Here is a 27,857-nt window from a genome sequence, read left to right as displayed (position 1 = left end):
AATGGCTGGGCCAGAGCACGCCCACTTCTGATATTACCCCCTTCAAACAACAGAGAAACCTGCGAGTTCACACATACTCATCAGGAACTACGTGTCTTTCCAGCATCAGGGAAATACGGAGATTAAGATTCAGACCAAGAAGGGTAGAACATGTAGGTACAAAGCACACAGGGGTAGTGTACATAAGAAAACAATTATGTTACGGGCAAAACCCTTGCATCCGGTAACCTTTTCAAACACTAACATTTCTGAGTTTAAACCAGTGTGCCTCCCGTTGGAAAATCAGCAGGTCATATTGGATATTTCCACAGGAGCTGAGCAATTTGCTCCTCTAACCAGCGTGAAATTAGGTGCCTCCATAATTAATGTATAATGGAAATTTATTTGATAAATGAAAATGGCTTAAGGTCACAAATATTTTGGGCTTACAGTAATTGTCTGTTAAAATGCCCTTTTGTTGGATTGCCTTTCAACTTAAATTATTGCCCGTTTTCTTCTTTAACCAAAATTTACCCAATGTTTGACATCTTGCTAAATTTGGAAATTTTTACTGTCTTAGATTCTGTTGCATAAAAAATGGGTGGTATATTTAAGATGAGCTGTCTTGTGTTATAAACCCTTCTGGGCCTTAGTGCTGTTGGGACATTTGTGTTTCAATGCAAACACTTGGGTTATTCTGTCTGTCTGGCCCATGAGTGCAGAACTGTTTTTTTGTTTTTTTTGTGCTGCTGTGGCCGAAATGGTTAAAGGGGCAGTTCAACCAAAATGAAATTACGGTATATTTCCACATAACCGGAGTAGTATCTGTCCATCCAGATAGTTTAAAGTTTTCGAGATATTCGCCGCAGCTCAACCTGATAAAACGCGAGTCTATATTTATGTGGCCTCAAAGCGGCAAAAATGTAGTTTTCGAAAAGAACGTCTCTTTCCAAATATAATCCCGCAGTTACTCAAGAACATCCACAGATCTTCATTTGTTCACGGCTTCACCTGGAACTACTACTTCTACGCCGGCTGCAATAACTGCAAACTAGCGTAAAACTGGAGTGGTGACGTGACATTGCGGAAAGCGACCGTTTGTTGCAGTTTCAATATAGAAACTTATTAGCAATTTGTTGATTGAAACTTGCCGCGTATTTCAGTAGTCGCAGTAGTTTTAGATGAAACCGTTTACAAATTAAGCTCTGTTGATGTTCGTGGGTAACCGCGGGATTATATTTTGAAAGAGACGTTGCCGTTCAATATTTCGAATGTACATTTTTGGCGCTTTCAGGCCACTCGTCACATTTCCTTTAGAAACTGTCTGGATGGACAAATACTACTACTGGCAAGTGGAAACATACCTTCTTTTCATTTTGGGTGAACCGTCCCTGTGAGTAGTTGCATTTTAACTTAACTTCTGTAGGTGGTGTAGTTTAAATTCTTAAAAATATTATAATTTTGCTTTCAAAGTGTTTGCTTCATGAAACACTAAATCCTGTAACCACTACATGATAGATTAATTTACCTGGTTTCCGTGGTGACATTTGAGTGACATTTTTGACTAAATAAGGGCTGTATGTAGCCCGTCCTGATGGAGTGATGGTTAAGGCTGATCTATTGCATGCAGTGAGCTTGGGCTCTTCAGAACCTGGTTGGGGATCCCACACAGAAGGTATTGCGGCCAACACATAGTTTGTAGATACTGAGTTACATCTATACCTCCTAGCTCCTTCATGCATTATGCTGTTCAAGTGCCATATATACACAAATAGAGGTATATATGAGAATATATGTATACGTGTACATACATTGAATTTGTCACATGGATGCAGCTTTGTGACCCAATGTATATAAAAAATTAATTCAAAACATTGAATTACTTGATCAAAGAACATTAAGAAACCGAAAGCACAGACAATTCAGCTGAAGTACTGGTATGCATGTGCATCCTTTCTGTATGACAGTATGTTCAGTCGAGTTGTTCCCATGTGAAAAAATAGTATACTAAGCATACTTGATATCAACTTCAATTATGCTTCGTGTTGTTTAGTTTAAAATAGTATATTTCCGGTTTAGTTCAGCATACTGTATTTTCACATGGGTTATCCAGGAAGATGAGACTTTTCTCACTGAGCTGTGCAGGAGAATAGCAGACACAGGATGTGGCTGTGGACTGCGTGTGGCCACGTATACATATATTAGTATTGGTATCTCTTGTGTGGACTGCAGAGTGGGTAAGCGTGCTGTGCTGTGCCACTTGTCGGTGTGTGCCGCCTTGCCTGTGCTAGCGGTGTCTCTCTCGTGCGTCACCCTAGCACCGCAACGCAACAGGGTTTCCTGTGTCAGAAGTACGCCTCGAGCATTTTGAAGCGGCTATTTTCTGCTCGTGGTGATTATATGGTTATATGGGAGATTTAAAAGACTCGGAACCAGAGTCATTTGAGCCCTCCAAGGCTGCCAAGGGCTTTTACAGCAGTGCATCACTTTTTATATCAGTGCCCGCTTGGGGAAACAGACGCAGAATATTTTAAAGGAATTTGATTCCAATTCCAGTCTGCACACCACAAATCTGTCCACTGCAGCTCACATAGCATTCTCCTACCCCACCCTACCCCACCCCACCCCACACACAATACTGCCCAATGAGGATTTTAACTCGAGTTCCCGCTGACCCCACGTCCCCATAATGGCAAGTAGATTACATCACCCTGCCTTAGCTGTGCACACCATTAGCACCCTTTTCCCACAGTAAATCCCTTTATGTTAGCGTAGCCAAATCTCACCCCCGCCCAGTCTCCAGTCGCCGTTCCGCCTGGTCCTGTGCACGTCTTAGCCAGTTGGCGCTAGCGCCGTACGTTCTCCCTCAGAACCTAGCGTTAGCCGTCGCACCCCTGATCTGAAGTTTGACGTGCTGCTTGCCAGTACTGTTGTTGTTATCGTTCTAATAATTACTGCACTTGTGGTGATGTTGCTGTGTCTGTCGTTAGTGATTGTGCTCTTTCTCTCACTTGAAGTGTTTCATGAAAGAATTGTGTTTTTGAACTTTTTGTAAAAAGGTAAGTCAAATGTCATATTTCAGTAGTTAAAATGGTAACCATAGTTTTACTCTTGCGTAATGGTTTCAGTGCTTATATAGCATGTTATGTTGTTCAATTATGTAACAAATCCACCTGAATCAAGACAGAGCACAACATCTAAGGGCTAGAAAATACATCTGTTCTGCTTTCCTCTGTACTGACTATGCTCAGATTTAAGAAATCATCTCTCTTCCTGAGAAATGGCTTTAACGCTGTGAGACCCAGTACCTGCAATCCCACAATTATGGGACATTTAGCTAAACAACATGCTTTTAAAAAACAGGCAATTGTTCATTTCCAGTCACACAAATAACAAAGGTTCTGCATATTAATAAGGCTCCCTCTGTATTTGGGAATTTGTATACATTTCTTCATAGTGGTTTCTTGTATTGATTTTATAATCTGTAATCCTTACTGGTCCTCATCTGAATAGTCAGTCATCAAAGTTTCTTCAGCAATGCAGCCGTGCTCAGTTTAATGGCTATTAACAGGCTGTAGCTTGGGGATGACAGTATGATGTTGGATACTTCCCACTGCTGGCCATTTGACCCTCTTGGCACAGTTCTTGTGTTATTTGTGACTGGGACCCATGGGATTGCACTAGTGGGTAATGATGGATTAGCAGAGCAGATGCCCTCATTCAGGGCTCATTTCCAGCAGTATGCAGGAATCCCAGTCAAGACTACTTCATGCATAGGCCAGATATTGTACCAGTGTACCTGCCATAGAAATGAGTTAAAATTATTGTTCTTCATATGTATACACTTGCTTGCGTACATGCATACATACATGACCTGACTTCACAGAAGAGTTTGCTTGCTCTTGTCAGTGCATTGCAGTGGTTTGTGATGGGTTCAGTTTCCTGTGAATCAGCCATGGGTATGTGAGTAGAAAGCTGTATGAAGGGCTCCGTTGCTTAATGCTTATTAGTTTCATGTTCTCTCTACCCCTCTCCTCAAACATGGTTCCGTCCAGCAGCACTGCTTCTCAGAGGGTCCCAGGGGCGTCTCCCTCCGCCCACAACATCAGCAGCGCCACGGTGACGGACCGCACCAACTTCCCCAGGGGGGTGGCCAGCCGCAGCACCTTCCACGCCGGCCAGCAGAGGGCGACGCGGGACCAGCACGCCTCGGCCTACAACGGGCCCCCTGCCTCCCCCTCCCTCTCCCACGGGAACAGCCAGCCCCGCCGACCCGGAGCGTCGGGCATCTTCAGCAAGTTCACCTCCAAGTTTGTGCGCAGGTAAGGTGGAGACGGAGCGGGCGGATGGGTTCGCACGGAGGGTGGAGGGACAGCGCTGGTGGTGCTGGGGGTTTAGAGGGCGGGGAAAAGAGGTGGTGGGCTTAATGAAAGGAAGAGTGTGAGTGAGGTGTGTAACGGGCTGGTAACAGAGGGATGGGAGAGAAAGGAAACGATGGAGAAAGAGAACTGAATGCAGATCTGCCTGATCCTGGTAGACCAACACAGCTCACTCATTGGTGCTGGGTTACTGGCGGAAAGGGCTCTTGTGTATGGCGGGTATAGTTCTGAGGGCATCTTTATAACCCGTTTCTCATAAAGATGTGCTTTCCACCTCTTCTGTTTTCTGTTTATCAGAAGTGCTAAGGGGAAGTGAAAGTGCTTTTACCTGAGCCAATGGGAAGGCAGTGGCTCGTGTGTGACGAATTGATTTTCAGACCACATTCATCAGCCCTCTCCTGTTAAATCTGCATTTGAACAGATTAGTGGATTTAACAGCTGTTGGAGTGGTGGATTGTGGGTAATGGCCCCGCGATGCACTGGCGGTTGTGTCCGGCGCTCCACTCAAACTCCTGGCTGTTTCGCGGCGCAGAATTCAGGTTAAGCCGCGATCCTGCGAGCGCGCCTTCCCAACAGATCTAATATAAGAGCGATGTTTCACTGCAGGTCATCGCTCCCCTTGTCCCTTCTGAGCTCTTCTGTACTGCTGGGAGCTGGAAATGTGTTGGCTTCAGCTGCCTTTCGTTCTCCATCTCTCATTTCCCCTCATTCCTCACCGCTGCGCTGTATCTCAATGTTCGTTAGCTTGGGGTGGTAACACTCTCTATGGAGAATGTAGTATCCATGTGAGAACGTGAACCCAGGTAAGTGAGCTGTCTGGATACATTAAACTCAAAATTAAATGGTGCGTGGTGTGTCCAACCAATCTCCTTCCCTGGGTTTCACTGTGAAATTTACCATTTCCCTGCGATAATGGACCAGTAATGCTTCCATTGAATTACAGCAGTAAGATTCCTGGAGTGGTGTACCAGAGTTAAACATGCACTCATATTATGTGGTGGGGAGACCATGGTGGCGGTTTTAGCACTGTGGGCATACGGTCATTAACAGCTCTCTGGAGGTTACCACTCCAACACTGTAATGCCTTTGGGTCAGAAACATCCTCATTCTCCCTGGACTGCTGAATGAAGTGTCAATCCTGCCGGACTGCTGGGTTGGACCAGCGTCCGTCTATGCAAGGTTCTTCATGGCCAAGGATTGAGATTTGTAGATCAGCATGGATTGCTCTCAGGGAATTAAAATTCATTGGATTTGTTGAGGATTTTTCAGAGTTGTGTGAGCCAAACACTTGGTACATGCAACCAAAAGTGAAACCGTTGTTAGTTTTCTAAAATTATACCCAGATAGTCCTTTTACAGTGTGTTTATATGTACAGGCACATTGTAGGCTGAATAATCACGTGTAAGACAGCGATCCTAATTCCTGGTCCTGCTGGGCTGCAGGATCTACTGGTTTTTGTTTTCGTCTTAATATCAGCAACCAATTCCAAGAAACCAGGTGAGGCGAGTTAGTTGTGAAATCGGCAGCTTTAATTGATCAGTTAAGTGTCAAGTAACAACAACAACCAGTAGATCCCGTGCCCACCAGGACCAGGAACAAAGATCACTGATGTAAGCGGTAACATATTAATGAAAAAAAAAAAACAGATTGAAAATGGCAGCTTTGTTGGTGGAATTTATTTCCTGATTTTTGGTTTAGAGTAGAAGCGAGGGTGTCCCATACTGGACGCTGGAGGCCTCGTTCAGGGGGGGTTCTTCACCATCAAACCCTGAAGCATGTGATTTGGATGCGTTAGCTGAATCAGTTTAAGCGTCGAGTTTGTCTGCTGCTTAAAAGCTGCCTGTTCTGCTAGCAGTGGCTATGGGAGACCTGCTGGAGGACTGAGCTGCAGGGCGCCAGAGCCTCAGGTTCAGGTGGCCGCTGCCTCTCTCTCCTCCGTGGTTTGGAGAAGTGCACTGATGTAGGGACACAGGGGAAGGAAACGAGGGACTGTAAGAGAGGGAGCACAGCCAGCCGCAGAGAGCGGGGGCGGGAGGGTATGTCTCGGGGGCCGGGGGGGGTGCAGGAGATTGATACAGGAGCGATACATGCACAGACGCACGCACTGTTCATACTGCGAGAGGGCCAGAGTTGGTTTTCACCGGCGTCAGCCCAAAAGGCACTCTGATATCCAAGGTTTTGAAGAAAATGACCATCCAGCTTTTCTGCACTCTTACACCACACGCTTTTCTCTGAGCTGTGATTTAAACTCTTTCATGGTGAGGAGGAAAGGGGGGGGGGGGTAAAAAGCTCTTTGAAGAAGATGCCGTCGTGGTGACAGTTACCATGGTTACCCCCAGAGGTATTGCTTAACCAAAGACTAAAAATACCCACGCCGGGGACACCTTGGCATGCTCGGCGCGGTGTGGGTGCTGCGGAACTGAGCTCTCCTTCGGGGGCCGGCTCACCGAGGATCATATTCACTGACCTCAGCAGCAGCCGCTCGCCGCCAGAGAGTGACGGGTCTGCCCCCCCGACCCCCCCCCCCACAGCCACGAGTGTGCCACTTTTACCAGGGGAGAGAGAGAACTGTTTGAGAGAGAGAGTGAGTGAGAGAGAGAGCGAGAGAGAAGACGGCTGTTTGAGAGAGCGAGAGAGAGCCGTTTTGGAGGGGGAGAGAGAGAGAGAGCTGTTTGTGCATGAGAGAGAGAGAGAGAGAGAGAGAAGGACAGCTGTTTGAGAGAAGGGGAGAGAGCGAGAGAGAGCTGTTTGGGGGGGGGAGAGAGAGAGCGAGCTGTTTGTGTGTGAGAGAGAGAGAGAAGGACAGCTGTTTGAGAGAAGGGGAGAGAGCGAGAGAGCTGTGCTGTTCATGTGGCAGAGCAGTGAAACACTACCGAGTGTGCGCAGGACTGCCAGCTCACCGAATGCAGGCACCGCCCATGCCTTGTGTGTGTGCGCGAGCATGCGTGTGTGTGTGCGAGCCTGTGTGTGTGTGCGCGCACATGCCTGTTTGTTCAGTCTGATCTCTGACCTCTGCGCTACCCATGACATCATGAATGCCATAAACTCAGACCTCTGTCCCCTAGTTTATAGTCTGTGCCGGTTTCTTTTATTGTGTGGGTTGTACCTGTTTTACAGACATAGCCTCCTTCATGCCTATTTTATTATTGGATTTGTCCTTTTCGAAAGAAAGTCTTTGTTCGGGTACATTTTCTTTTTAGCCCTGATTTGACCTGGTTACACAGTAGCTTTACGGTGTGAATATTTGGAAGGCCCTTTTAAAAATGATTTATTCTTTTTTACATATGCTTGAGTCTGGTTTGTCAATGACTTCCAATCTAAAGATAGCGTTGTATTGAAAAGTACAGCCTCCGTGGTTGGATGAGACCTGTCATTCTGTATGGATGGAAGCTAGAGTCATGAACCCACGATGGATGAACTGACTGTGTGTGAGTGAGCGTGTGTGAGAGCGTGTGTGTGTGTGAGGGTGTTTGTGTTCAGCACAGTTACTGTGCTTTATTCTGACGTGTTTACCATCAGGAAGAGACTATTCCATGTCTACCTGCCTCTCACCCAGGTCACCCATCTTTCAGGGTCAAATGGTTCAGGCCTGTTCAGAACTAATACCGGTGTGGATAGTTCCTTAATATTTGGGGGAGGAGTACGCTCATTGATTGCGAGGACCAGCACACAAGTCTTCTTGTTCAAAGACCAAATCTTTCATTTTCTCTTGGGGAAAATAGCAGAATGTCATCTATACTGGAGCTACCCCATCTCCATGCAAAGTCAATTAATCCCTCAGTAAACCACGCTGGCATTCTGTGTGCAAATGTAAACCTCGTTTGCATGCCTGACTTGCCTGACGCCAGTGCTTCTCTGACTCCATATGGAGACCTCGTAAGATAGCGCGTCGTTCCCACAGCGCTGCCATAAGGCGGTACAAACGTAGCAACAGTGCCACAGGGAAAGCTGTCTGAATGCTGTGTGTTAGCTGGGCTGGTGTCTCATTTAGTTTATGAAGCAGCTTAGGGCCTGATTTACTAAGGCCTTTAGCACCTGCAAAACCTTCTACCATGCGCAAGAAAACTAATAACGCAACCAGTGATTGGTGCAAAACAAATACCATGACCAGTCACCGGTCGTGTTATTGGTTCTGCGTGTGGTAACTGCTTTTGCGCATGCTAAAGGTCTGCCCGCGTGTTGATGGGCAGGTCTTCCTGTGAACTCGCATGGAAAGCACCATACGTTTGCTGTGAACTGTTTGTGCGCACGTTCGTGTACATATGTTTTTCTTTTTTCTTTCCTCCCCATTTTTTTTTTTGTAGAAATCTCTCGCTCAGGTTCCCCAGAAGGTAGGAAATGGCACCAACCCACCTTCACTCCTCTGTTTTTTCCCCCCCTTTTTTGGTCTCCTTGTCCCTCGTCCTGCTCTGATTTTAGTGCCTATGGTTGGATTCACACCGTTGGTTTGTGTGAACTGTTCGGCCGGTACTAACGCCCTCGCCTGACGCACTCACCGACAGCCCTCCCTCTCTCCGCACACAACGCCCATCCTCTTCTCCCCTCTTCTCGTCTCATCCCCCGCTCCATCTGTCCGTATCCAACCTGTGTAGCATGATATTGCACCTCCCAAACTGATGACGCCATCGCCAGGAAAGGTGTGCGCTCCCTTCGCTGTACCTGTTTGGTAGTCGAGCTGAAAGAATGCGACGGAACCAGCCTAAGAAATGCGCCAGAAAGGTTTCCCCTACCGCCCCACTCAGCCTATAATTAACACGACTGGATGGCAAAGTAGAGCACCATTTCCTCACCTGGGATTCGCTGATAGTCACTCTGGCTGGGGGATAGAGTGCTTAAGTCTGCCATGTAATCAAATTGCTGATTAGCTCCTGGTGTAAGATCTGCAGCTCCAGCCCAGCCGGCGGCTGGTGTGGCCGGTTCGCCCCGCTGTCAGTCCCTGTTTGTGGAGCGGCCGCTGGTGAGGTCGCGGTCGTAGTGTGCGGTTGTTAGAGCGGTGGGATCGGAGCTCGGGGCAGCTGGCGAGCAGGAGGAGGCGTCCGTGTCATTTCAGCACTCTGCGCCAGTCTGAGCGCGCTCAGGCGGAGGGAGAGGATACTGAGGGCTGGGGGTGGGCCTAACGCCGCCGTGTCTGCTGGGAAACGTGGTTTATCTCTCTCTTCTGTCTTTCTAACACACCGGCACGTGGCTGACCCGGGACCGTCGTTGCACTAAAACCCCTCCCCGCGTTTCTGACGCGGTAACACGTTCCCCCCGGCCTCCCTCTTCTCCACCCCCCCCCACCCCCCCCGCGGTAAAGCGACACCCCGGGGGAAACGAGCGTCGTGTGGTCCACTGGCGCCTAGCCCCCCGCCCACCCGTCTGAGGAAACGCGAGAGGACACAGGAGCCGGACGCGACACATTCTCCGCTCCGGGGAGGAAGTGTCTCTGAAACTCATTCATTATGCAGGAGGTGCCTTCATCCAGGGCTGCCCACTCACCCACCTGACCCACCTCAGCGTGACTCTGGTCCTGACTGAGCCCAGTCAGCTTCCCTTCCCCAGCTCTGAGACTGCCAGCGGGTTACACTCTAGAGGGCTGGTGAATCATGTTGGAGTGCACCACTCCAAAGAAGCTGGTTCAGTATCTCTGGGACCTGCTGAATTAGTGCAGAGCTTGCAGGTCCCTGCTTCACTTACACAGGCAGCCAGTCTCTCAGCCCTCAGGTCCAGAGTTCAGTGCTGTAACCAACGGCACCCGCTGCCCCCCAGCCTGCTTTGCCTGTGTTACCTGCTGACGCAGCCTTTTACTGGTAATATGGCTGAGTCACAGGGTACAGATATTACAACCTCTCAATGGAAGGTAAGGTGACGAGCTGATCTCACAAAAAAAAACGTTTGAAATTGACTAGTATTTTGGCAAGTCTGGCAGGAATTAAGAAATTAAAAGATCTGCCAATACAGTGTGTGCAAGACTACCGCCAGTCTAAAGCAACTAGGGGTTTAATTTGTTAGTGTAAGATCTTGTGTTTGGGGGTAATTGTTAATATTAAGTAAATATAAAAAGATTATAGAAGGATTGAAAAATTGATTGAGCATATCACAATGATATTTAACTGCGTAAATACAACCAGCAGAGGGCACCATGGTATTTTTATGTTCTTGGTATATTTTGGTCAACATGCACCCCCTGGTGGTTGCTGGTGTACATGTACTATACGTTCAACATTTTCAGTTCTCTTTTCATCATCTTTGAGTTGCTAATTCATTGAAGACCCCTATCATCTGCTGATCGGTGACTTGTTATTCTCATTTGTAATATTCATTTAATCCACATACTGACCAACCTGGTTTCAGCAATAACACTTTATCTGTCTAACCACTCTGTGTGTTCATATTGTTACTCATAATGTTGTGGCAGTGTTATGCTATCGCTTCTCAACAGCACTGTTTGAAGTGTAGCGTTCTCACAGTGATATTGAGCAGCGTAGCATAATTGGGATGGATTCTGTCCAGGAGGCAACTCAACACAAATTCAGCTGTGGGCTGTAGCTGAAACTGGATCTGGAATTTCATCTGTGTCCATCTGCCTAACTTATCTGTGTGTGCGCGCAAGTGTGTATGTCTGTGTGTGTGTGTGTGTCTGTGCAGATGTGAGTGGGAGGACTGTGTGTGTGTGTACAGTGGAGGGACAGTGTGTGTAGTGTGTGGAGGACTGTGTGTGGGTGGAGGGCAGTGTGTGTGTGGAGCTGTAGAACTGTGTGGGTGTGTGTGCATATGTGGGTGGAGGACTGTGTGTGTGTAGAGTGGAAAGACTAGTGGAAAGTGTGTGTCTATGTACAGTGGAAGGATGGTGTGTGTCTGTAGAGAGGCAGAGCTGCATCTGTGTGTGTGTGTAGAGTGGGAGAACAGTGTGTGTGTGGATGTGGATGGAGGGCAGTGTGTGTATAGAGTGGGAGTACTGTGTGTGTGTGTATTGAGTGGGAGTACTGTGTGTGTGTGTGTGTGTGCGCAGGTGTGGGTGGAGGGCAGTGCGGTAGAGGCTGTGGTGGTGATGGCTGGGTGTCAGAGCGCTGGGGCTCTGCCTCTATCTCTGGCTCCTCTGTTCCAGTTCCTCCCCGGCTGGAGCTCTGGGCTTCACCCCGCCGCTGCGCGAGCATGCTCCAGCGTGCTCCAGCAGCACCGTGACAAACTGCTCCGTTTCTGTCCCATGATGCTTATTCTGCATCTAACACACGCCACCCATCGGCCTTAAGTGCCTCGTTAAGTCGTTTACTGTAACGGCCCGGACGTGCTGAATAGACCCTTCCGCACATTCGTGTGGGAACAGAAACGGGCAGAACTAAAAAGGGGCGCTGGTCTCCGTGTTGCCATGGAGAGACCGTAGCCCGTGTGCCCGCACGGGCGTCTCTGGTGTGAGCGCGTGCGGTGCGGCCCGGCGGAGCACGCGTCAGCAGGCTGGAGTGAAGCCGAGAGCGCAGGGCTGGGCGTGGAACTGGGCGGGCTGGGTGCTGCTCCGTCCTCAGCTCTGCTGGAAGGGCCTCTTCCAGAGCTGATTGGTGGAGAGACGAAAGCTTTCGATGAGACTAAACTCCATTTTTTCTTCGAGGAGCCCGTATGAGGGAGAGGGTCGGGATGATGGGAGCAGGTGAGAAACAGCCGCACGACTGAGCCGACCAATGATTCCCTAAATCAGCCAATGAGTAGACTCCGCACGGAATGCCTTGATTGGGGAGAAATGTTTTATTTTTTTTAATTAGGGGATTTAATTTGGTCATCTCAAATCAGTGTGGTGATTGGCTATAATGAATGCCTGTGTAAGTCTGAATAATAATGTGTGTTGTATGATCATTAGCGGTGTCTCTTCCTGTGTGTGATTGGTTGGCTGAGATTGAAAAGCTGGGAGTTAACGACCTCAAAAAGACACATTTCAAAAGGAGCCACCCCTCCTCCGCTGCCACCATTCCTCCATCAGTTCACCATCCCACTTTCATCTCACCCATTGCCTTAACCTCCTTAATCATAACAGTCATAACGTACGCTAGCGTACTCACATGGGCACGGGGGTTTCTGTTGAGCGGGTTCGTTGAGTAAATCTGTGACGCGTGGCTTTGGGGGCAGTAGGCCCCGTCCGCTCGGGCCACGCCCGATTCATGGTGATTGGAACGAAGCCCAGCATACGCAGGGGGGCCCAGGGCCGAGTTTGAAAACCGCTGGTTCAGAGGGGCCAAACTTCCGTCGTAGGGGTCCCTGCTCTAGACCAGTCGGCTCTAGCACCGTTAGAATGCCACGCCCAATACTGCTGTGATTCCTTCATATAGCCAGTAAGCTTTAATGCGTCCCTGCAGGGGGAATAATACTCCTCCTGGTGTTCCTCTGAGGGAATTAAGAAGGTGCTGCGGAGCTGGAAGCAGTGCTCCCTGGGATATAGAGCGTAGGAAAATACCCTTCAGTCTTCAGAGGATTTTACTGTGAGACGACGGGGAGTTTCCAGTGCTAATCTGCGGTTTCCCAACGCACGCTTTCTTAAATGTATAACAACAGTGCAGCACACTTGGGTAAGTCCAAGCAGGAACCGCACCTCACACACACACAGGCAGGGTGTACTCGTAAAGGAGGTTGGTGTCTAACTGTGCCATTCTTTTCCTGTACCGTTCACCAGTCTGCTCAGAGCAGTCCAGGCTTACCACACAGCTCCACACTCGCAGTTCCAAACGCCGGTGTGAGACGCGTGTCGGTCTGCGTGTTTCAGAAAACGCGTCCGTCACGGTTTATTGGCTGACTGATGCGTGTGGGTGCATGTGTCCCTGGGTGTATTTGGGGAAAATCTCGTTTGCGTGTGACTGCACTTTCCCCCGTTCTTCCAGAATGCTCTAAAAGAGCTTTTTGCTCCAGCTGCAAAGTGTGCCCTCTGGGGACAACCTCAGATCTTCTGAGGAGAATCCGGAACATTTGAAGCCAGCCTAGCCTGTTTCTGGCAGCTGGGCTAGTTATGTGTGCATGTATGGCAGAATGTACTGTTGTATGCCCAGCAGTGAGTCATTTTCATCTGGAGCACAAAGCCTTAAGATTGCACACAGACACTTACGGTTTCTCCTGTTGTTTTCTCTTTTGTCATCTTTTCTACCTCAACCTCATTCTCTTCCTGCACTTTTCTACTTCCTCTATGAACATTGTCATTCCTGTTTGTGCATGCCAAACAATCCCACCCATCTGTTCTGCTGTACCATGTCTTCTGTATTCTCGCTCTCTCTCGCACCATCTCCCTTTATTTGTCTATCTCTCTCTCTTTGTCTCACTCCTTTTCTCTATCTTTCTTGCTCTCTCTCTCACACACATCCCCTCTGTCTCACCCACCCTGATGTTCCATTTGCACGCCCCACCCACCCATCCTCCTCTTCTCCATCTCTAAACTCCTCCTCCTCCCCTCCCCCCCCCACTCCTCTCGCAGGCCGATGCTGAGCGGCTCCGGCGATAAGTCTGAGAAGGGGCCGGGCAGCGTGCTGGGCTCCACCGGCGACGAGAACAAGGACTCCCTGTCCTCGTCCTCGCCCGTGCCCGGGGGCACCCCGCCCCAGCTGGCCCACCACGCCAAGGACACCAAGCCGCGCTCGCTGCGCTTCACCTGGAGCATGAAGACCACGTCGTCCATGGAGCCCGGCGAGATGATGAAGGAGATCCGCAAGGTGCTGGACTCCAACAGCTGCGAGTACGAGCTGCGCGAGCGCTTCATGCTGCTGTGCGTGTCGGGCAACCCGGCGCGCGACGACTTCGTGCAGTGGGAGATGGAGGTGTGCAAGCTGCCCCGCCTCTCGCTCAACGGCGTGCGCTTCAAGCGCATCTCTGGCACCTCCATCGCCTTCAAGAACATCGCCTCCAAGGTCGCCAACGAGCTCAAACTGTGAGGGGGGGGAGGGGAGGGGAGGGGAGCGGAGGAGGAGGGCGGGGCTTAAACGAGAGGGACTGAAGCTCGCGGGGCGACGGAGCGGGACTGGGGCTTTTGACGTGAGGAAGAGGAGGAGGCGGAGGAGAACGAGTGATGGAGGAAGAGTGGGACTGAAGCAGGAAGGCTAGGAGACAAAAATCGTAGGAAGAGGTAGAGGTTTGATGAGGAGTCGTGTGATGACTCTTTGCGGAGGAAGCGGGGTGAGATTTCATGGCTTGTAGGAGAGGAGTAGCTTAGGGAGGTGGATTTTTTGGGGGGCTGTTCTTCTGTTTTGTTTTGTTCCCCCCTCCCCCGTTCCCTTTAAATTTTTGTTCTCTTTGCCTGTGGTGAATTTTCTTGTTATTTGTTGGTTCCCAGATCACACCCCTTACCCCTCACACCTGGCCTCAGAAAGCTAAGCGGTAGGCGGGGCGGGCGGCCATTTCACTCCAAACCGCCGTCCCTGGGCCCAAACGACGACGCCACGCGCTTCGCCTCTCCACCCTCTCGCGTCTTTCGCAGGCGAATGGGGGGAGCAGCTCTCTTTCACTCTGATTACCAGACAGCGGAGCGTCTCACCCTGTGGGGAAGCAAACGGTCCACATTACAACCCACAGCTCTCTGGTGATGTCACGCTTCCCACCACTTGGTCGTTCTGTCCCCCCCACCCCCCAACCCCCACCCCATCCCTCCCAGGTTAAATTCTACCACAGGGGTCAAGTTAGAAAATTAAGTAAGTAATTAAGGGCCAATCGTGTAATCATTGGTGGATTAACTGTAATTTAGTTTGCTGGTAGGTTTCAAAGCGCTGCACTGGACTCGGTCTGTTTGGTTGCCTTTTCTGAAGAAAACTGAGAATGAGAAGCTGAGCGATTTTTTTTCTTGTTCTGTTGGATTGTATCTCGCCTTTGTACAGAGAATGTAAAACGGAAACGTGCCTCCCAAACCATCCAAAAGAAAGCTAAACAGAAGTATGAATATTAAAATATCTATAAATATATGAAAATATTTATCACTGGAAAAAAAAAAACAGGATTTCCTTTTATCTTTGACGTTTTTGAAAATTTGTTGACTTGAGCCTGCTCACGTCTCTCCTGAGACCCCCCCTCCCCCCCCTACTGTTAAACGAGAGTGAAGTTGAGGTGTCCAACCACAAACACCCCCCAGCCTGGGAGGGTCATGTGACATGGTCGTGACAGCGTGCAATTCAAACCCAATCATCATTATTATCATTATGATTATCATCACTTATTTTTGATAGGAGTATTTAATATGGAGCATGGGGGTGAATTTCTGTTTTTGTACTTTCAACCAAAAGGCTACTGGCCTCACACACATATCTTTTCAATGATGATTGAATGAGAGCAGCGAAATAAAATTGTAATCATAACCGTAATAATGATGATCCTAATTGACTACTGCTCATTTGTTGTGTTGTTTAGTGCTGATTCTTTTTTGGCGTTATGTTGTTTATTAAAAAGACACTGCTTCAGTTGAGCACTGCCTGAAGCAGAGAGATGCTACAAATTTTTGTTCTTTTCAGTCTCATTGTATGAGAATACAGGCATTGACCCCAACCTGAAATGGATATTTTTATTTAAGGAGGGTATGTGTGTGTGCACACATGCACAGGCAGCTCCAGTGCAGTACAAGCCAACCCAACTGACTCCGCCCCCCTTCTAGAATCAGCACACACACGTTGTGCTGTCGCCAAGAGAACTCGCAAAGCATTAAGTTGGTCTTTCTGTTCCCCTGTGCATTAAGCTCGATGACTGCTCACTAATAAATATTGTGACAAATGAAAATGTGCATTGGCAAACTTGGATAACCTCTCGTGTCATGGTGAAGTAGCTGTGTCTGAATCATTGTAAATTTAGCCTGAAGATGTGACTGCAGTGATGTCTAGGACTAATTCTCCCAGGGGCGAGTGTATGGTACAGATCGGTTCGGACTGGGAGCCCCTCACGGGCTACTCGTCGGTGCGTTTGCGTCTTTGTAGAGCGTATGAAATTATGCAAACGAGCGGTGTTTCTGAAATGCACTGCAGTATCGTACTGTAACGCTTTTCATCGTTTCATCTAACTGAATGCAGAAAGATTTCCATGCTATTCACACAATGTTCGTCACAGGGCTTCTCTTCTTTTGCAAAGCATTGAACGTCTTAGGTCTTCAGTGTGTTGATAGAGGCGTATGTGGTAATACAGACACACACACACACACACACACAGTAGAGAACAGTAATTCATGATGCTGTTGTAGGAGATCCATGTCCAGCTTTGCCAGTACAGCATGAACTTATTGCTCTGGTGTATTTTCTGGCTAAATGCTGTCTGAGAAAAAGTGTGTGTGGGTTGGGATGAGTGGTGATGGTCTGAGGGAAGTCCTGGGCTGTCTGTCTGCTTCCATCGGCCTGGCCTAAATGGGAGGTTTGGTCTGTGGTCCAGAGGGCTGTGTTCCGATTGGCTGGCTTGGTCTCAAGTGGGTGGGGCTGAAGCCCCACACAGCTCCGGGCCAGACAGTCGTCCATGTTGGGCCCTGTGCATCACAGTCTGCATCCTTCCTGTAGCCGTGTACGTGGCACGCGCTCTGTGTAGCGGGTGTCTTACTGTGGTCAGACTGTGTGGATATTCTGCACTTTCCCCCAGTTCTCCCAATTGGTTAGTTCATACACCTTGTTAAATTACCTTGATGAGACCGTGTGTGTGTGTGTGTGTTTGCACTTTGAGCCTGGACCTTCCCAACACTACTGTGCAGTGGGTGTCGGAAAACTTGTACATCAGCCGGTGGAGAGCTGTTCACAACCCTTAGCTGGAAAAACGGTCTTCAGTCTGTCAGCAGCAGCAGGAAGGGAGGCAGAGGAGGAGGGCTGAAGCATTATTGACCTGCAGTGCAATTGAACGGTTTGTGGGGACACCTGTGCACACCTGTATATTTTTATCTTTGAGATTTCTTCTCTTGTTTTTAATATGTAATATCTGTCGTTCTTTCAGATGATTATTGTTTAAGGTGCTGGGAATCCGATTATTGTCTTTTTCTTCAGGGTTGATTTTTTTCACATTGTTTTTTTTTTTTTTTTTTTTTCATTGCTGTAATTTTCAATGATTTCTGTGTCATAGACTGCGCAAGTGGCTGGGTGGGGGTGGGAGGGTGACAACTCAAATGTATTATTTTTGTTCTTTTTTTGTGGAAAGAGATGATCAATTCAACAATGATAGTAATAAAAACAAAAATGGCATTAAATTTGAAATTGGCTGTGTTCCATGATTTGCCTCAGCGGTTTGGATGGCAGAAGGCTGATTGAGAAACAGTGGATTTGATGGAGCCTCACAACCTTCGGTCAGATATGGATGCAGCTTCCTCTGAACCTCACTAGCGTTTCATTGTCAACGCTTCAATATGTACGACGCCACCTCTACCTCATAAGCAAGAGTAAATGGGAACATTCAGTAAATATCTCAAATTGGCCTTACGCTTAAGCACAAGACAATCTTAATGGACACATACTTCTATGTATATCAAACTGGAATGGAGTTTATTTTATAAATCATTGGTCAGAATCCCTCCAGTGTTGGCACAAACATTTTTATTCTAAAAAAAAAAAAAAAAAATCACAAGTAAATCCAGTTTAACATCTTACAGACAAAGGAAAATAGGGAATTATTTCAAGTGTCGCTGTATAAGCATCTTTAGTGCTTGGCTGCTTTGTTTTGCAGTTGGTGTGTGAGACTCGAGCCCTTTCAGTCTAATGCTTATTCTTCCTCAGTCTAGACCGCTACCCTACACAGCTAATGGCATCTAAAGTACCTTCACACAGCTGCTCTCAGTATCGCATGATTCTGTGCTGGTCTTTGGGAGGGAATGTGATCCCTCTTCCTTTGGGACAGAATGACTGACGTCCAGCAGACTGACAGTGCTTCTCTATGGAAACCTGCCTGCGTCTGTATCTCACAGTTGGAAAGGTTCTGATGTTACCATGGAGACAAGCGAGGGACAGCTCAAGTCTGTCGTCATGGCATCTTCACCATCAAAAGACATCCAGTGTATATTTCCATTTATGCATTTTGGTTCTTTAATATGGGGGATGGGTGGGAGAGGGTTCAGGGGCCACAGGGGGTATTGGTTATGAGTAGAGAAGGAACCTGTATCCGTTGTTGCCATGGCAACGGATGCGTAGGCGTGTTCTGCCATTTGCCCTGGAGACCAGGATCGAATGTTCAGCCAATCCTGCAGCTCAGTGGTTTGTCATGGATAGTGTCAGGAGGCAACAGTTGTGAGGGAGGGAAGTTCCCCTTGTGGTGTAGCGGTGGGGTTCCAGTATGGAGCATGGGGAGAAGAGCATGGACAGCATTAGCAGACCCAGCCGTAGAATGGAGGACGTAGTGGATGGGTACTAGAGAACAATGCTACCATGCCCAGACAGTGGTGTTACTGCCGCTGCCTTAATGTCTGTTCTCCTCTGTATCGCCATTCTCTCGCCTCAGTCCTGGAGGTAGCGCGTCCACACCCCCCTCCTCAGTGAGAAAGGGGGGGCTCCACTTTCAGACCCAGCAGGGAGGGTGGATGCTGACCCGCGGGGGAGGGGGAAGAACTCAGGCTGGAGCCCAGCGAGTTTCGCGCCCCCTGGTGGAGGGTGGAGGTGACCGCAGGACGAATGAGTGGTGGAGGCGGGTGGTTGTGGTGGGCACGGCTCTGGAGGGGACGGGTCTGCAGGGGTGGAGGCTGGCGGAGCAGGCTGGGTGGGGCCAGGGGCGGAGCCGGGCGCAGCAGCGGGGGAGGCTGGGACAGGGGAGGGGGGATTTGGCTTGAGGTGGAGGTACTGGTGGTGCTGGTACTGTTAGAAGGGGAGGTCCCAGTTTCGGAGAGAGGGGGCACTCCACCATCCTGGTCCTGAAAAGATAAAGAAAATGGAGATGGGTAATTGAAAAGAGAGTGTGTGAATTCAGACTGGCATTTGTTATTTGATTCTGCTATCACAATCCCTAATATTTCACATTTTATTTAGTTCCTCCCACTCTCTCTTTGCTGCTTCCCTCCTTTGCCTCCAGCATCACATCTACACCAATTTCTCCATCTGTTGCTTCTCCAACCATCTCAACTCACCTCGTCCTCCTCGGTGCCCTCTGACATCTCTCCTCCTGCCTCAGCGAGGCCCTTCATGTCTTCTGGGCTCCCAGCATGCCCATGGAGGACTTCCTGTTCTGCCTGCCACTCCCGGAGCACCTCCTCCAGGTTGAAGCGTCGCCGGTAGCTCACAAAGAAGGAGCTGACCTGGGAGACGGTCTTGTTCCCGATCACGTCTGCGATGGCGGCCAGGTCTTTACCGTATCGCCTGATGGCTGGGGAAAGAGTGGAGGGAATCATGAGAGCACAAGTCTGTCACCCCTGCACCCCATAATTACCGAGTGACAACCTGGCACTACACTCAAATGTAATCATCATGCTGTCTCTCCATGATCATGTTCTATCACAACAATTTGAATGCCCAGTAGCAACTGTGGACCCATCCCACAGCTGCAACAACCTCAACCAAAGTCAGGAAGGGTGCGCTGCAGCTTGAGTGTGCCAAAAACGCAGTCCGCTGCAACGTTACCCACGTTGTTTCATTTTGGCTGGCTGAGCACAGTCACGTGTTAAATGCTGAAAGCACTGGCTCGGGGAATGCCTCAGAACGTTTCCTTAATTGCGAGCACCCAGCTGTGCTGCCGCAGTTGCAGCTCCAGGGGACCGTGGAGCTGACTCAGGCAGACTGCGGGCACTCGATCACCCGGAACAGTCGCTCTTGAGCGATGACGCAGGACATGCCCGACTGATCGATGCCCTCCGTTTCCTGGATGGCCCTCTGGATGGTCGTCAGCCGGCTGGAGAAATATCCCATCAACAGGACAGGGCTGTCCATGAGTGGGGAGGACGCTGGCTAATCCAAGTAATGGCTGACAGCTGGACTAATGAATCACAGGTTCGGAGGGCAGAGAGCTCTTCTAATCAGAAAATGAAGCTTAGAATTCCTCTAAACGTGGACCCGTCTGAAACACAGTCTTCTTCATTACCGAAGTTAGTCTTCCTCACAGTTTTTGTTTTTTTTCATTCCAAACAAATTAAACCTCGGAACAGTTTTGTCTTATGTACTAAAGATCACAAATAAAAACACTTCACTTTAATTCATGCAGCCATTCCATGAAGCACCTTATCACTAACTCATTATCCTGTTACAGGTCTATCACTTTGTAAACGTATAGCCAAAATTACTACCATGGGAACAGACAACATAAAAAAGCCAGAAATCTGAAAGACTAGCCAATTAGTCCATGTCACATGGGAAGCTCAATTCAGAAGCACACACCTCTTGCATTCTCTGACTATTTGTGGTGTCCATTTATAGCCAAAAGAAAACTGCTAACCGTAGGCAAGATTTGACATAACATTTTCCATAGCCAGTGAATAGATAAGCTTCAAATTAGCTTTGTATGTCACAGCTTCAAATTAGCATTGTAAAAAAAACTTTCATCAATGCGACAGAATGAATTATTGCTCACCTCTGAAATAATAAACAAAACTTATATTTTTTGATTAGTTTGGCAGTGTTATTATTTGCAATGAAAAGGCAATACTAAATATGAGACAGGAAATGGCTAACTGGTGGTCTACTTCGGGGTAAACTTGATTTTTCTGTTGCAAAAGCCACTGTTGCACAGCCAAAATTATTGCGTTTCAATAATTAATATTTCATGCCCAAGCCCATCATAATTACTCCACAGATGTAGACTTAAGTCTGCAACAGAGATTAAGCCCTGGGCAACAGTACAAACCAATCTGGCTGGACCATGGGGAGCGTGTCTGCACTAAGAACAACTGCCTTATGAGGATGCACCACTCATGAGGCCCCCTCAACCTCAACTTTAGAACACTTTCACCAAAACGGCCGTCTTCACCCCAGATCCTCCGGAAGCTTCCACGAATCCTACAATGCAACTACAATACAACATTCTTGCAGTACTCTGAGAAAGACGGATTAACCGCAGGCTAAACGGAGCCTCTTCACGGCCAAATCTGCAGACGTCTCACCCTGCACAGCCAGGAGCTGCTCCTCGGTGGTCCAGCGGGAGTTGATCTTGGCTGCAGTCTGTGGGAAGAGAAGATGTGAGAGTGAATCCAGTCTGCCTGAGCTGCTCCCTCAGGGTTTCAGGGTCTCTTCCAGAACTTTTCTTCTGCGGGGCTGGAGCCAGGCTCACCTCTGCCATCACCTCACTGGCTACTGCAGCTACGCACAAGAGTGGCTACAGCGCAGCTAAGGGTGCTGCTGTGAAAAACTGAAGGAATAAACGGCAAAAACTGCACGTTACCACTGCTGATGACAGCAAGCCACCCAAAGGTGAATATGCCTGTTTATTTCACAAAAAACCTCATCCTTGAACTGCAGAGAAAGTTGTGGTCCAGATGGCCTTCTCAGCTGGGCAGACACCAGTGCCATGCAGTGTCCAGTCATGCTACAGTTCTGGTAGCAAGTAAAGCAATGGAAAATCATGCTTACTATACTCCAGTCTGAGCTCTTACTATACTCCAGTCTGAGCTCTTCCTATACTCCAGTCTGAGCTCATACTATACTCCAGCCTGTGCTCTTACTGTACTCCAGTCTGAGCTCTTACTCTACTCCAGTCTGAGTTCATACTATACTCCAGTCTGTGCTCTTACTATACTCCAGTCTGAGCTCTTACCACACTCCAGTCTGAGCTCTTACTATACTCCAGTCTGAGCTCTTACTATACTCCAGTCTGAAATCTTACTACACTCCAGTCTGAGCTCTTACAACACTCTTGTCTGAGCTTACTATACTATACTTACTATACTCCAGTCTGAGCTCTTACAACACTCTTGTCTGAGCTCTTACTATACTCCAGTCTGAACTAGCCTGGCTCTAGCCCTGCAGTGGAAAAGGAGGGGGGGTGGTGTTCGTATGTGGTGTGAGAGTGCCTCTATCCCTCCGGCTGCAGCAGGGTGTGGGTGTACCTCAGAGGGACGCAAAGCATCGATCCCTCCATCCAGGCCCTTCTTCAAACTGCTGTTCACCTGCTTGACGCTCTGCACCTGAGACCAGGAGAGAGAGAGGAGGGACGAGAGCACCCAATTCCAAGTAAATCAACCAACACTAACAAGACAAAATTAACATTCATAAAGCCAGACACCACAGAATTACAGCAGCATTGTGGTCAATTTCCCTGTGCTCTTCTCAACAATTTTTTTCTGGTCTGCAGGACTCTGTTCAAACTCAGATTCCTGTTTTTATCCGGACTGTTTTATCCTTGAAACTAATCTGAGAGATGGAACAGAGGGAAGGAAAAGGGAGAGCGATATTTGTGAGTTACCCGTCTCTTCAGCGACACCAGCTGGGTGTCCAGCTGTCGTATTGATAGGGATCCTGCATCTGGGGAGGTGGAGACAGCCGTGATGTCCTCTTGGATGAGGTGCATGCCCTTCGGGGGGCGCCGGCGAGCTCGCAGGGGATGGTGGCGATACTGACTCCCCTGGTTTTCCTTCCGGACTGGGCCAGATCTCCCAGATACGGCCTTCTCGCCCACTCCTCCACTGCTTGCACTCTGTTTCAGGGTCTGGGAGAATGAACACACATTTCAATGCTTAAACAGCCACAGAGTATGAAGGCACAGTGTAAGAGCAAAAAAGCTCTAAGTCAAAGGTGCTTCAACAAGTACCAATGTACAACATTATAGTTCTGAACGCCTGGACGAGTCATTTTTACAAAGACACAAAATTAGCAGTGCCGGGACTGAATTGTAAATGTCCAATGTGACTTCAGACTGTTCACCTCTTTCTTGGTGTCAACTTCAAAGTCACTGTCGCTCCCTGGGTCTGCTTCCTCCATGTCGTCATTGCTGAAGAAGGGAGGGTTAAACTGCTGAGTTTTGTTGACTGTGCAAGAGTAGCCTCATCCTGTCATTGATCATCCATCCATACCTCCCTTCCTTTCCCCCTCTTCTTTAATCCCCCATCTCCAGGCTCCCTCTCTCTCTGTCCAAAGCTCTCCCTCACCTGTCGTCCTTCTCCCTTTTGCTAACCAAGCGCCGTGCCTGTCTGTCCATCACACTGGTACGGGTTCGAGTTTTCTTCCAGGAATAATAGTACTTCACCAGGCTGGAGATTAGCTTGTCTGGCAACTGGGAACACACCAAACCCATTTCTGCCAATTAGTATTTTCATAGACACTACATATATCTCCAGGCTGACTCCATTCAACTTTCTATAAAAGTCGATAAGTATGTACAGTGCCCTCAAAATATGTGTGATGCAGTACACATACAGTATATCATATATATAAAATGTATCAATGCAGATCATGATTTAAGCATTAATAATACATCTAACCTCAATACACCAAGTCCAGAGAGCTTCATCTTACTCCCCATTCCCCCTTTCATGCCCCCCTCACCATCTGCTGTATGCGGTGGAAGCTCTTCCCATGGAAGCTGAAGGCCTGCTCAAACAGCACTTTGTCCTCCACCGTCCACTCCTCAGGGAAGGGCGTGAAGTTGGCCAGGTCAGCCAGGGACTTCTCCACATCGTGCTTGTGCCACAGCAGCATGCCAAGAGCCTAATGCCCGGGGGAAAGGGGGGCAAACACAGACACAGTTGAGCGCAGTCATACCTGTGTGAACTGGACAGGTCTGAGAGAATGCTGAGAACAGGAACTGGACTACTGTTATGCTGCTGTGCACACAGGCTGAATATCAGCTATGTTCTAGTATGAAAAATCTGGACATACTTGTTCCATATTGTAGCCGTGCTTCTCCTTCGCCATCAGAATGTACTCGTCCACTGAAAGGAAGAGAAGGACAAGGCTGAGAATGGCCAAGTACAGACTAGTTTAAATTGTAACACACTGGACTGTAACACCTCAGTTCACATTTAACAGAGCTATATGATTTATTTTGTCAAACTTCTGAAGATTCGAGAGAAATTTCTTACACTTGGCGTCAGAAACCTGGACATTCGGAGACCAGACTAACATGCTCTTCTGGTTCTTCTCATTGTAGCGAGCTGGGCTGTCTGTGGACACACAGTAACACTCCTTCAGATTAGCATAACACAGTCAGGCCTCCATGTTCTCAGGTCTGCTGATCTTTCCATTCTAGATGTTGTACTTTTGTGTGTGTTACCACAAGTAAGGCAGGTTGTGATCCTGAAATGATGTGATCCCAAGTGCATAAGATTAGAAAAGTATATTATGTTTCACATCAAGACTAATCAATCAATCCACAGACACTGAACACATATACAAATCTCTCTATGCAGCCAAGGGTTCAATTGCCCACCATCGCACCCTCTGAACTATGATCTGTCTGAAACTGCTTTAAATAACACACATATTTGCACAATCACATACACACTAACACATTCACACTACTCTCACATAATTACAGTATTTCCTTCAGACAATCATATTACAATTTAAAATCTCAAGCACATCTTCACTCTAAGACCATGTATATACGACCATATTTACAAAAACCAAAGGGAAAAAATTCAGCTTCAGCTACCATGTCCAACCGTTTTCACTCAATTCCATTTTCTGCTTTCTTGTTTAAATATTATTGCGCCCTTCCACCTCCTGTCATACCTGGTTTAAACTCTGGAATCTGGGCCTGGTAGTCCCCTCCAACCCGAATCATGCTATCTGTGCAGAGGGAATGAGTAGAGATTATTTACTCTAAGAAAAACCCTTACACAAATGCACAGGAAAGATGGCAAGGATGGAAAGAGGAAGAGAGGCAGAAGAGAGTCATAAAGGGAAAAGGCAGATGGGGTGAAACGGAAATAAAGAGTAGGATACTGGATGAAACAGTAGGTAAGATGGCTCTGAGTAGAAACTACAACAGTACAGTTTAAAGTACATAGCCCTGTCTGAGAGTACAAACACAGTACCACCACAGCTGAAAACATACAGCACTGTGAGTATACATGGTACCAGTACAGCAGAAAGTATTTAATACCTACAGTATAAATGGTACCACTACAGCTGAAAGTATATACCATAGTAGTCCGAGTAGATCTTTACCATGTGAGTGCTCCTCGTCACTGCTCTCTTCCTCATAAAGCTGGCTGCTACCGTTGGTGACCGTTTTGGCTCTGCTACGGGACAACACACCGGACCCAGCTCGCTCCATCACTGACGGCATGGCTCCCTGATAAAACTGAGACGTTACCAAATTCATCTGTCATGTGCTTACAATTACAAGAAACAAGAATTCTGATAATCACAGTACTCCTGAACCTTAAAACTAACTTCAAGCCAGGTGTGTTTCAAAAAGAAATCTCTTTTAATGGTTAAGCCAATGAACTGAACTGTATTTTATTTCTGCAGCAACTACTGCAAAATATGACAAGAAAACTCAAGATCTGTTCAAAGAACCAACTGGACATACCCTTATTACAACAGCAAGCCTTCTCAATATGCAAAGAATCCATCATTTTTATCTTATGAATACATGTGAGAATACTTACTATGAAACCTAACAGAGCATATATGTGACCGTGGAGAAAAGGTTAAGCATGTTCTACTGTAAATACATGTGCGCAGTTTGCAGGGCAGGAATATGCACCGGGTAGGAAAATAAAATAGCACACCTGTAGCCGCCTATAACACTCAATCAGTGAACACGATAGCCTATCTAGACGGAGTTCAGCTTATTCTAAGACTCAAAGTAAAACTGCCTGACAACGAGGACAAGAACGTCGGTATCTGTCACTTCAGCTCATCAACCAAGTTTTCAATGGTTTGGTGACTTTCTGCTTGCTTTGCAATTGTTTCCGGATGCCTGAATTATGAATCGGAATATCTTTAAACAAATCAAAAAAGATTTGATTTGTCTTTCATCTTGTGTGCAAGTTCCTCATTTGTTCCAACAATATTTTAACGAAACTTTCGGTAGCTAGAAAAATAACTCGCCTTCGTCTACTCTCGTACCCACAGAGGCTAACGGCATTGTGTTGCCAAATAAGAAGGCGGTAATTACAAAAACCAGATGTGGACCAGGCTAATGTTTTGTGGCTCTTCGTTAAAAAAATAAAATAAATAGCTAAATACATTTGGTACTTAATTCGCGCTTCCATGAGATGGAATACTCACATCAGCCAGATGGAACTGTAACTTATACGTAGGAGCTGTCCATGTTTCAACAGCTATCTGTACTCTGGACGAATAACCCCCAAGTGACTATTCACAAGCATTCAAACAAGAGCACGTTACTCATCAAGCCAAAATCCTTTCATACAAAGCAAACGTTAACATTAGCTGGGAAGGAAGAACCAAGCAAATACTTCTTCCTGAATTTATAGTGGATTTTGAATGAAGATTTGACAAGGTGGAAACAATAAAAAAACTTTTACAAGTTACTAAATTATCTACAAAATTAGATTATGTTAACGCTTCAGATAATGTTAGGCGAATAGAAAAAAATATAATCGTTCAAAAGTTAAATAGACGTCAGTATTGATAGCTAGCTCCACTGACAAAAAGGTTGCAGATCCGTATTGATAGCTAGGTTGCAACCAATACTCTTAGTTTGTCCTCGGTTAATACTATTTGATACATATGCTAGAAATACAATTTGCAACAAAGCAGCAACATTATTACAAAACTGCAATTAAAACTTTACATGCTAGCATTAGATACCTTACACTTGTTACCATCATAGTCAAAATGTAGAATACCAAATCTTGCCAAGTAGAATTCACCATTCATGCCCTTTCGTACTCATGTTGCTAGCTAGGCAACATCAACAAAATACTTAACTAACTTGGCTATGGCATGGAAACCTGCAATCCAACGAGTGTCTGGACCGGCTCGGTAAAATAAATAAATAAATAAAATATTGCTGAATGTATATTTTAATTACCTGTCCCCTTCAGTATCCTTCCTTTCGTCTACGAACGGGAATGTGTCAAGTTGGGATCCTTTTGTCTTAACGCAGAATTGGTACTCCAGTAATTAATATTCTCTAGTAACATCAGCTAACGTTACCTAGTTAAACGTTAGCTACGAATAGCTAGTGAGCCATCAACTGAGCTCTTTAAACTTAGCAATCACGCTAAGTAGGTAACTATCTCTGTAGGTGGTCGAATAATATCATATACGAAATCATAAACCTGCACAGCTACCGTTGAATGCACAACCGTAGCTATTCACTTAACTTATCGTTCTAAAACGTCTCCATACAGTGTGTGTCAGTGTCGGTGTGTGCTTGTGCCGGGTAGCCTCAGTACATCCCACGTTCGCACACGGATTTTGCCCCCGCCGCCAGCTCGTCAGTCTCCTCAACTAACTTCTATGTCAAAAAAGTAGTCCCATCCTATCGGTGCACACCCAGGTCAATAAAGAATACAGATGGGTCACCTATTAATTACATATTTGTGTTTAGGTAACGGTTTTCAGTTATTTTCGGCTATAGTAGTGGGCATGCTATTAAAACAAATATTCTATTAAATGTATCAACGAGGCGGATTTTTACTGTAGATTACCTAACAGTTAGATGGTGTGTATAAAAACCTCGGACAGAGCCAGATACCTTGGTAAATTATTTTTAATCAAA

At 47.3% G+C, this 27,857-nt stretch overlaps 2 protein-coding genes across 16 annotated transcripts in view; one reads left to right on the top strand and one right to left on the bottom strand.

Annotated features, from left to right (window-relative positions):
• The window catches only part of mark2b (MAP/microtubule affinity-regulating kinase 2b), a 58,438-nt gene extending 41,378 nt beyond the window's left edge, over nt 1-17,060 (top strand). For 6 of the 11 annotated variants that reach the window (XM_035410455.1, XM_035410446.1, XM_035410452.1 and 3 more), the window contains 4 exons: nt 4,038-4,301; nt 8,663-8,689; nt 11,944-11,982; nt 13,786-17,060. In XM_035410455.1, coding sequence (XP_035266346.1) covers nt 4,038-4,301; nt 8,663-8,689; nt 11,944-11,982; nt 13,786-14,239 — 784 coding nt within the window. In that variant the 3' untranslated portion in view covers nt 14,240-17,060. The remainder of the gene's footprint in view (nt 1-4,037; nt 4,302-8,662; nt 8,690-11,943; nt 11,983-13,785) is intronic. The other 5 variants (XM_035410454.1, XM_035410448.1, XM_035410447.1 and 2 more) reach the window with 4 other exon arrangements.
• A 639-nt stretch (nt 17,061-17,699) lies between these two features.
• rcor2 (REST corepressor 2) lies at nt 17,700-27,851 on the bottom strand. Of its 5 annotated transcripts, none has more exons than XM_035410457.1 (14): nt 27,165-27,522; nt 26,396-26,482; nt 25,325-25,460; nt 24,887-24,943; nt 24,235-24,315; nt 24,032-24,084; nt 23,699-23,860; nt 23,302-23,426; nt 23,078-23,144; nt 22,620-22,862; nt 22,264-22,341; nt 21,322-21,379; nt 19,360-19,595; nt 17,700-19,146 (listed from the first exon to the last, which is right to left on the bottom strand). In XM_035410457.1, exons 3-14 carry the CDS (start codon nt 25,443-25,445, stop codon nt 18,772-18,774), a joined length of 1,656 nt encoding a protein of 551 aa, XP_035266348.1. In that variant the 5' UTR covers nt 25,446-25,460; nt 26,396-26,482; nt 27,165-27,522; the 3' UTR covers nt 17,700-18,771. The 5 variants fall into 5 exon arrangements, with proteins under 5 accessions (XP_035266348.1, XP_035266351.1, XP_035266352.1 ...); XM_035410460.1 differs by having other exon boundaries at nt 25,325-25,451; XM_035410461.1 differs by lacking the exons at nt 26,396-26,482; nt 27,165-27,522 and adding an exon at nt 27,834-27,851 and having other exon boundaries at nt 25,325-25,451.
• Nucleotides 27,852-27,857: the final 6 nt, after the last annotated feature.

This window comes from Anguilla anguilla, chromosome 3, assembly GCF_013347855.1.
Source record: "Anguilla anguilla isolate fAngAng1 chromosome 3, fAngAng1.pri, whole genome shotgun sequence".
In the NCBI taxonomy this organism is placed as follows: Eukaryota; Metazoa; Chordata; class Actinopteri; order Anguilliformes; family Anguillidae; genus Anguilla; species Anguilla anguilla.
The sequence above is the reverse complement of the archived record's forward strand: the minus strand, read 5'-3'. Positions and strand labels throughout refer to the sequence as shown.

Coding starts and splice junctions, on each gene's coding strand:
- rcor2 (XM_035410461.1), bottom strand. CDS start 25,445: ATGCCGTCAGTGATGGAGCGAGCTGGGTCCGGTGTGTTGTCCCGTAGC. Junction 23,861..24,031: donor ACGGCTACAATATGGAACAA/GTATGTCCAGAT, acceptor CCCGGGCATTAG/GCTCTTGGCATGCTGCTGTG. Junction 23,427..23,698: donor TCCACCGCATACAGCAGATG/GTGAGGGGGGCA, acceptor GTGTGTTCCCAG/TTGCCAGACAAGCTAATCTC.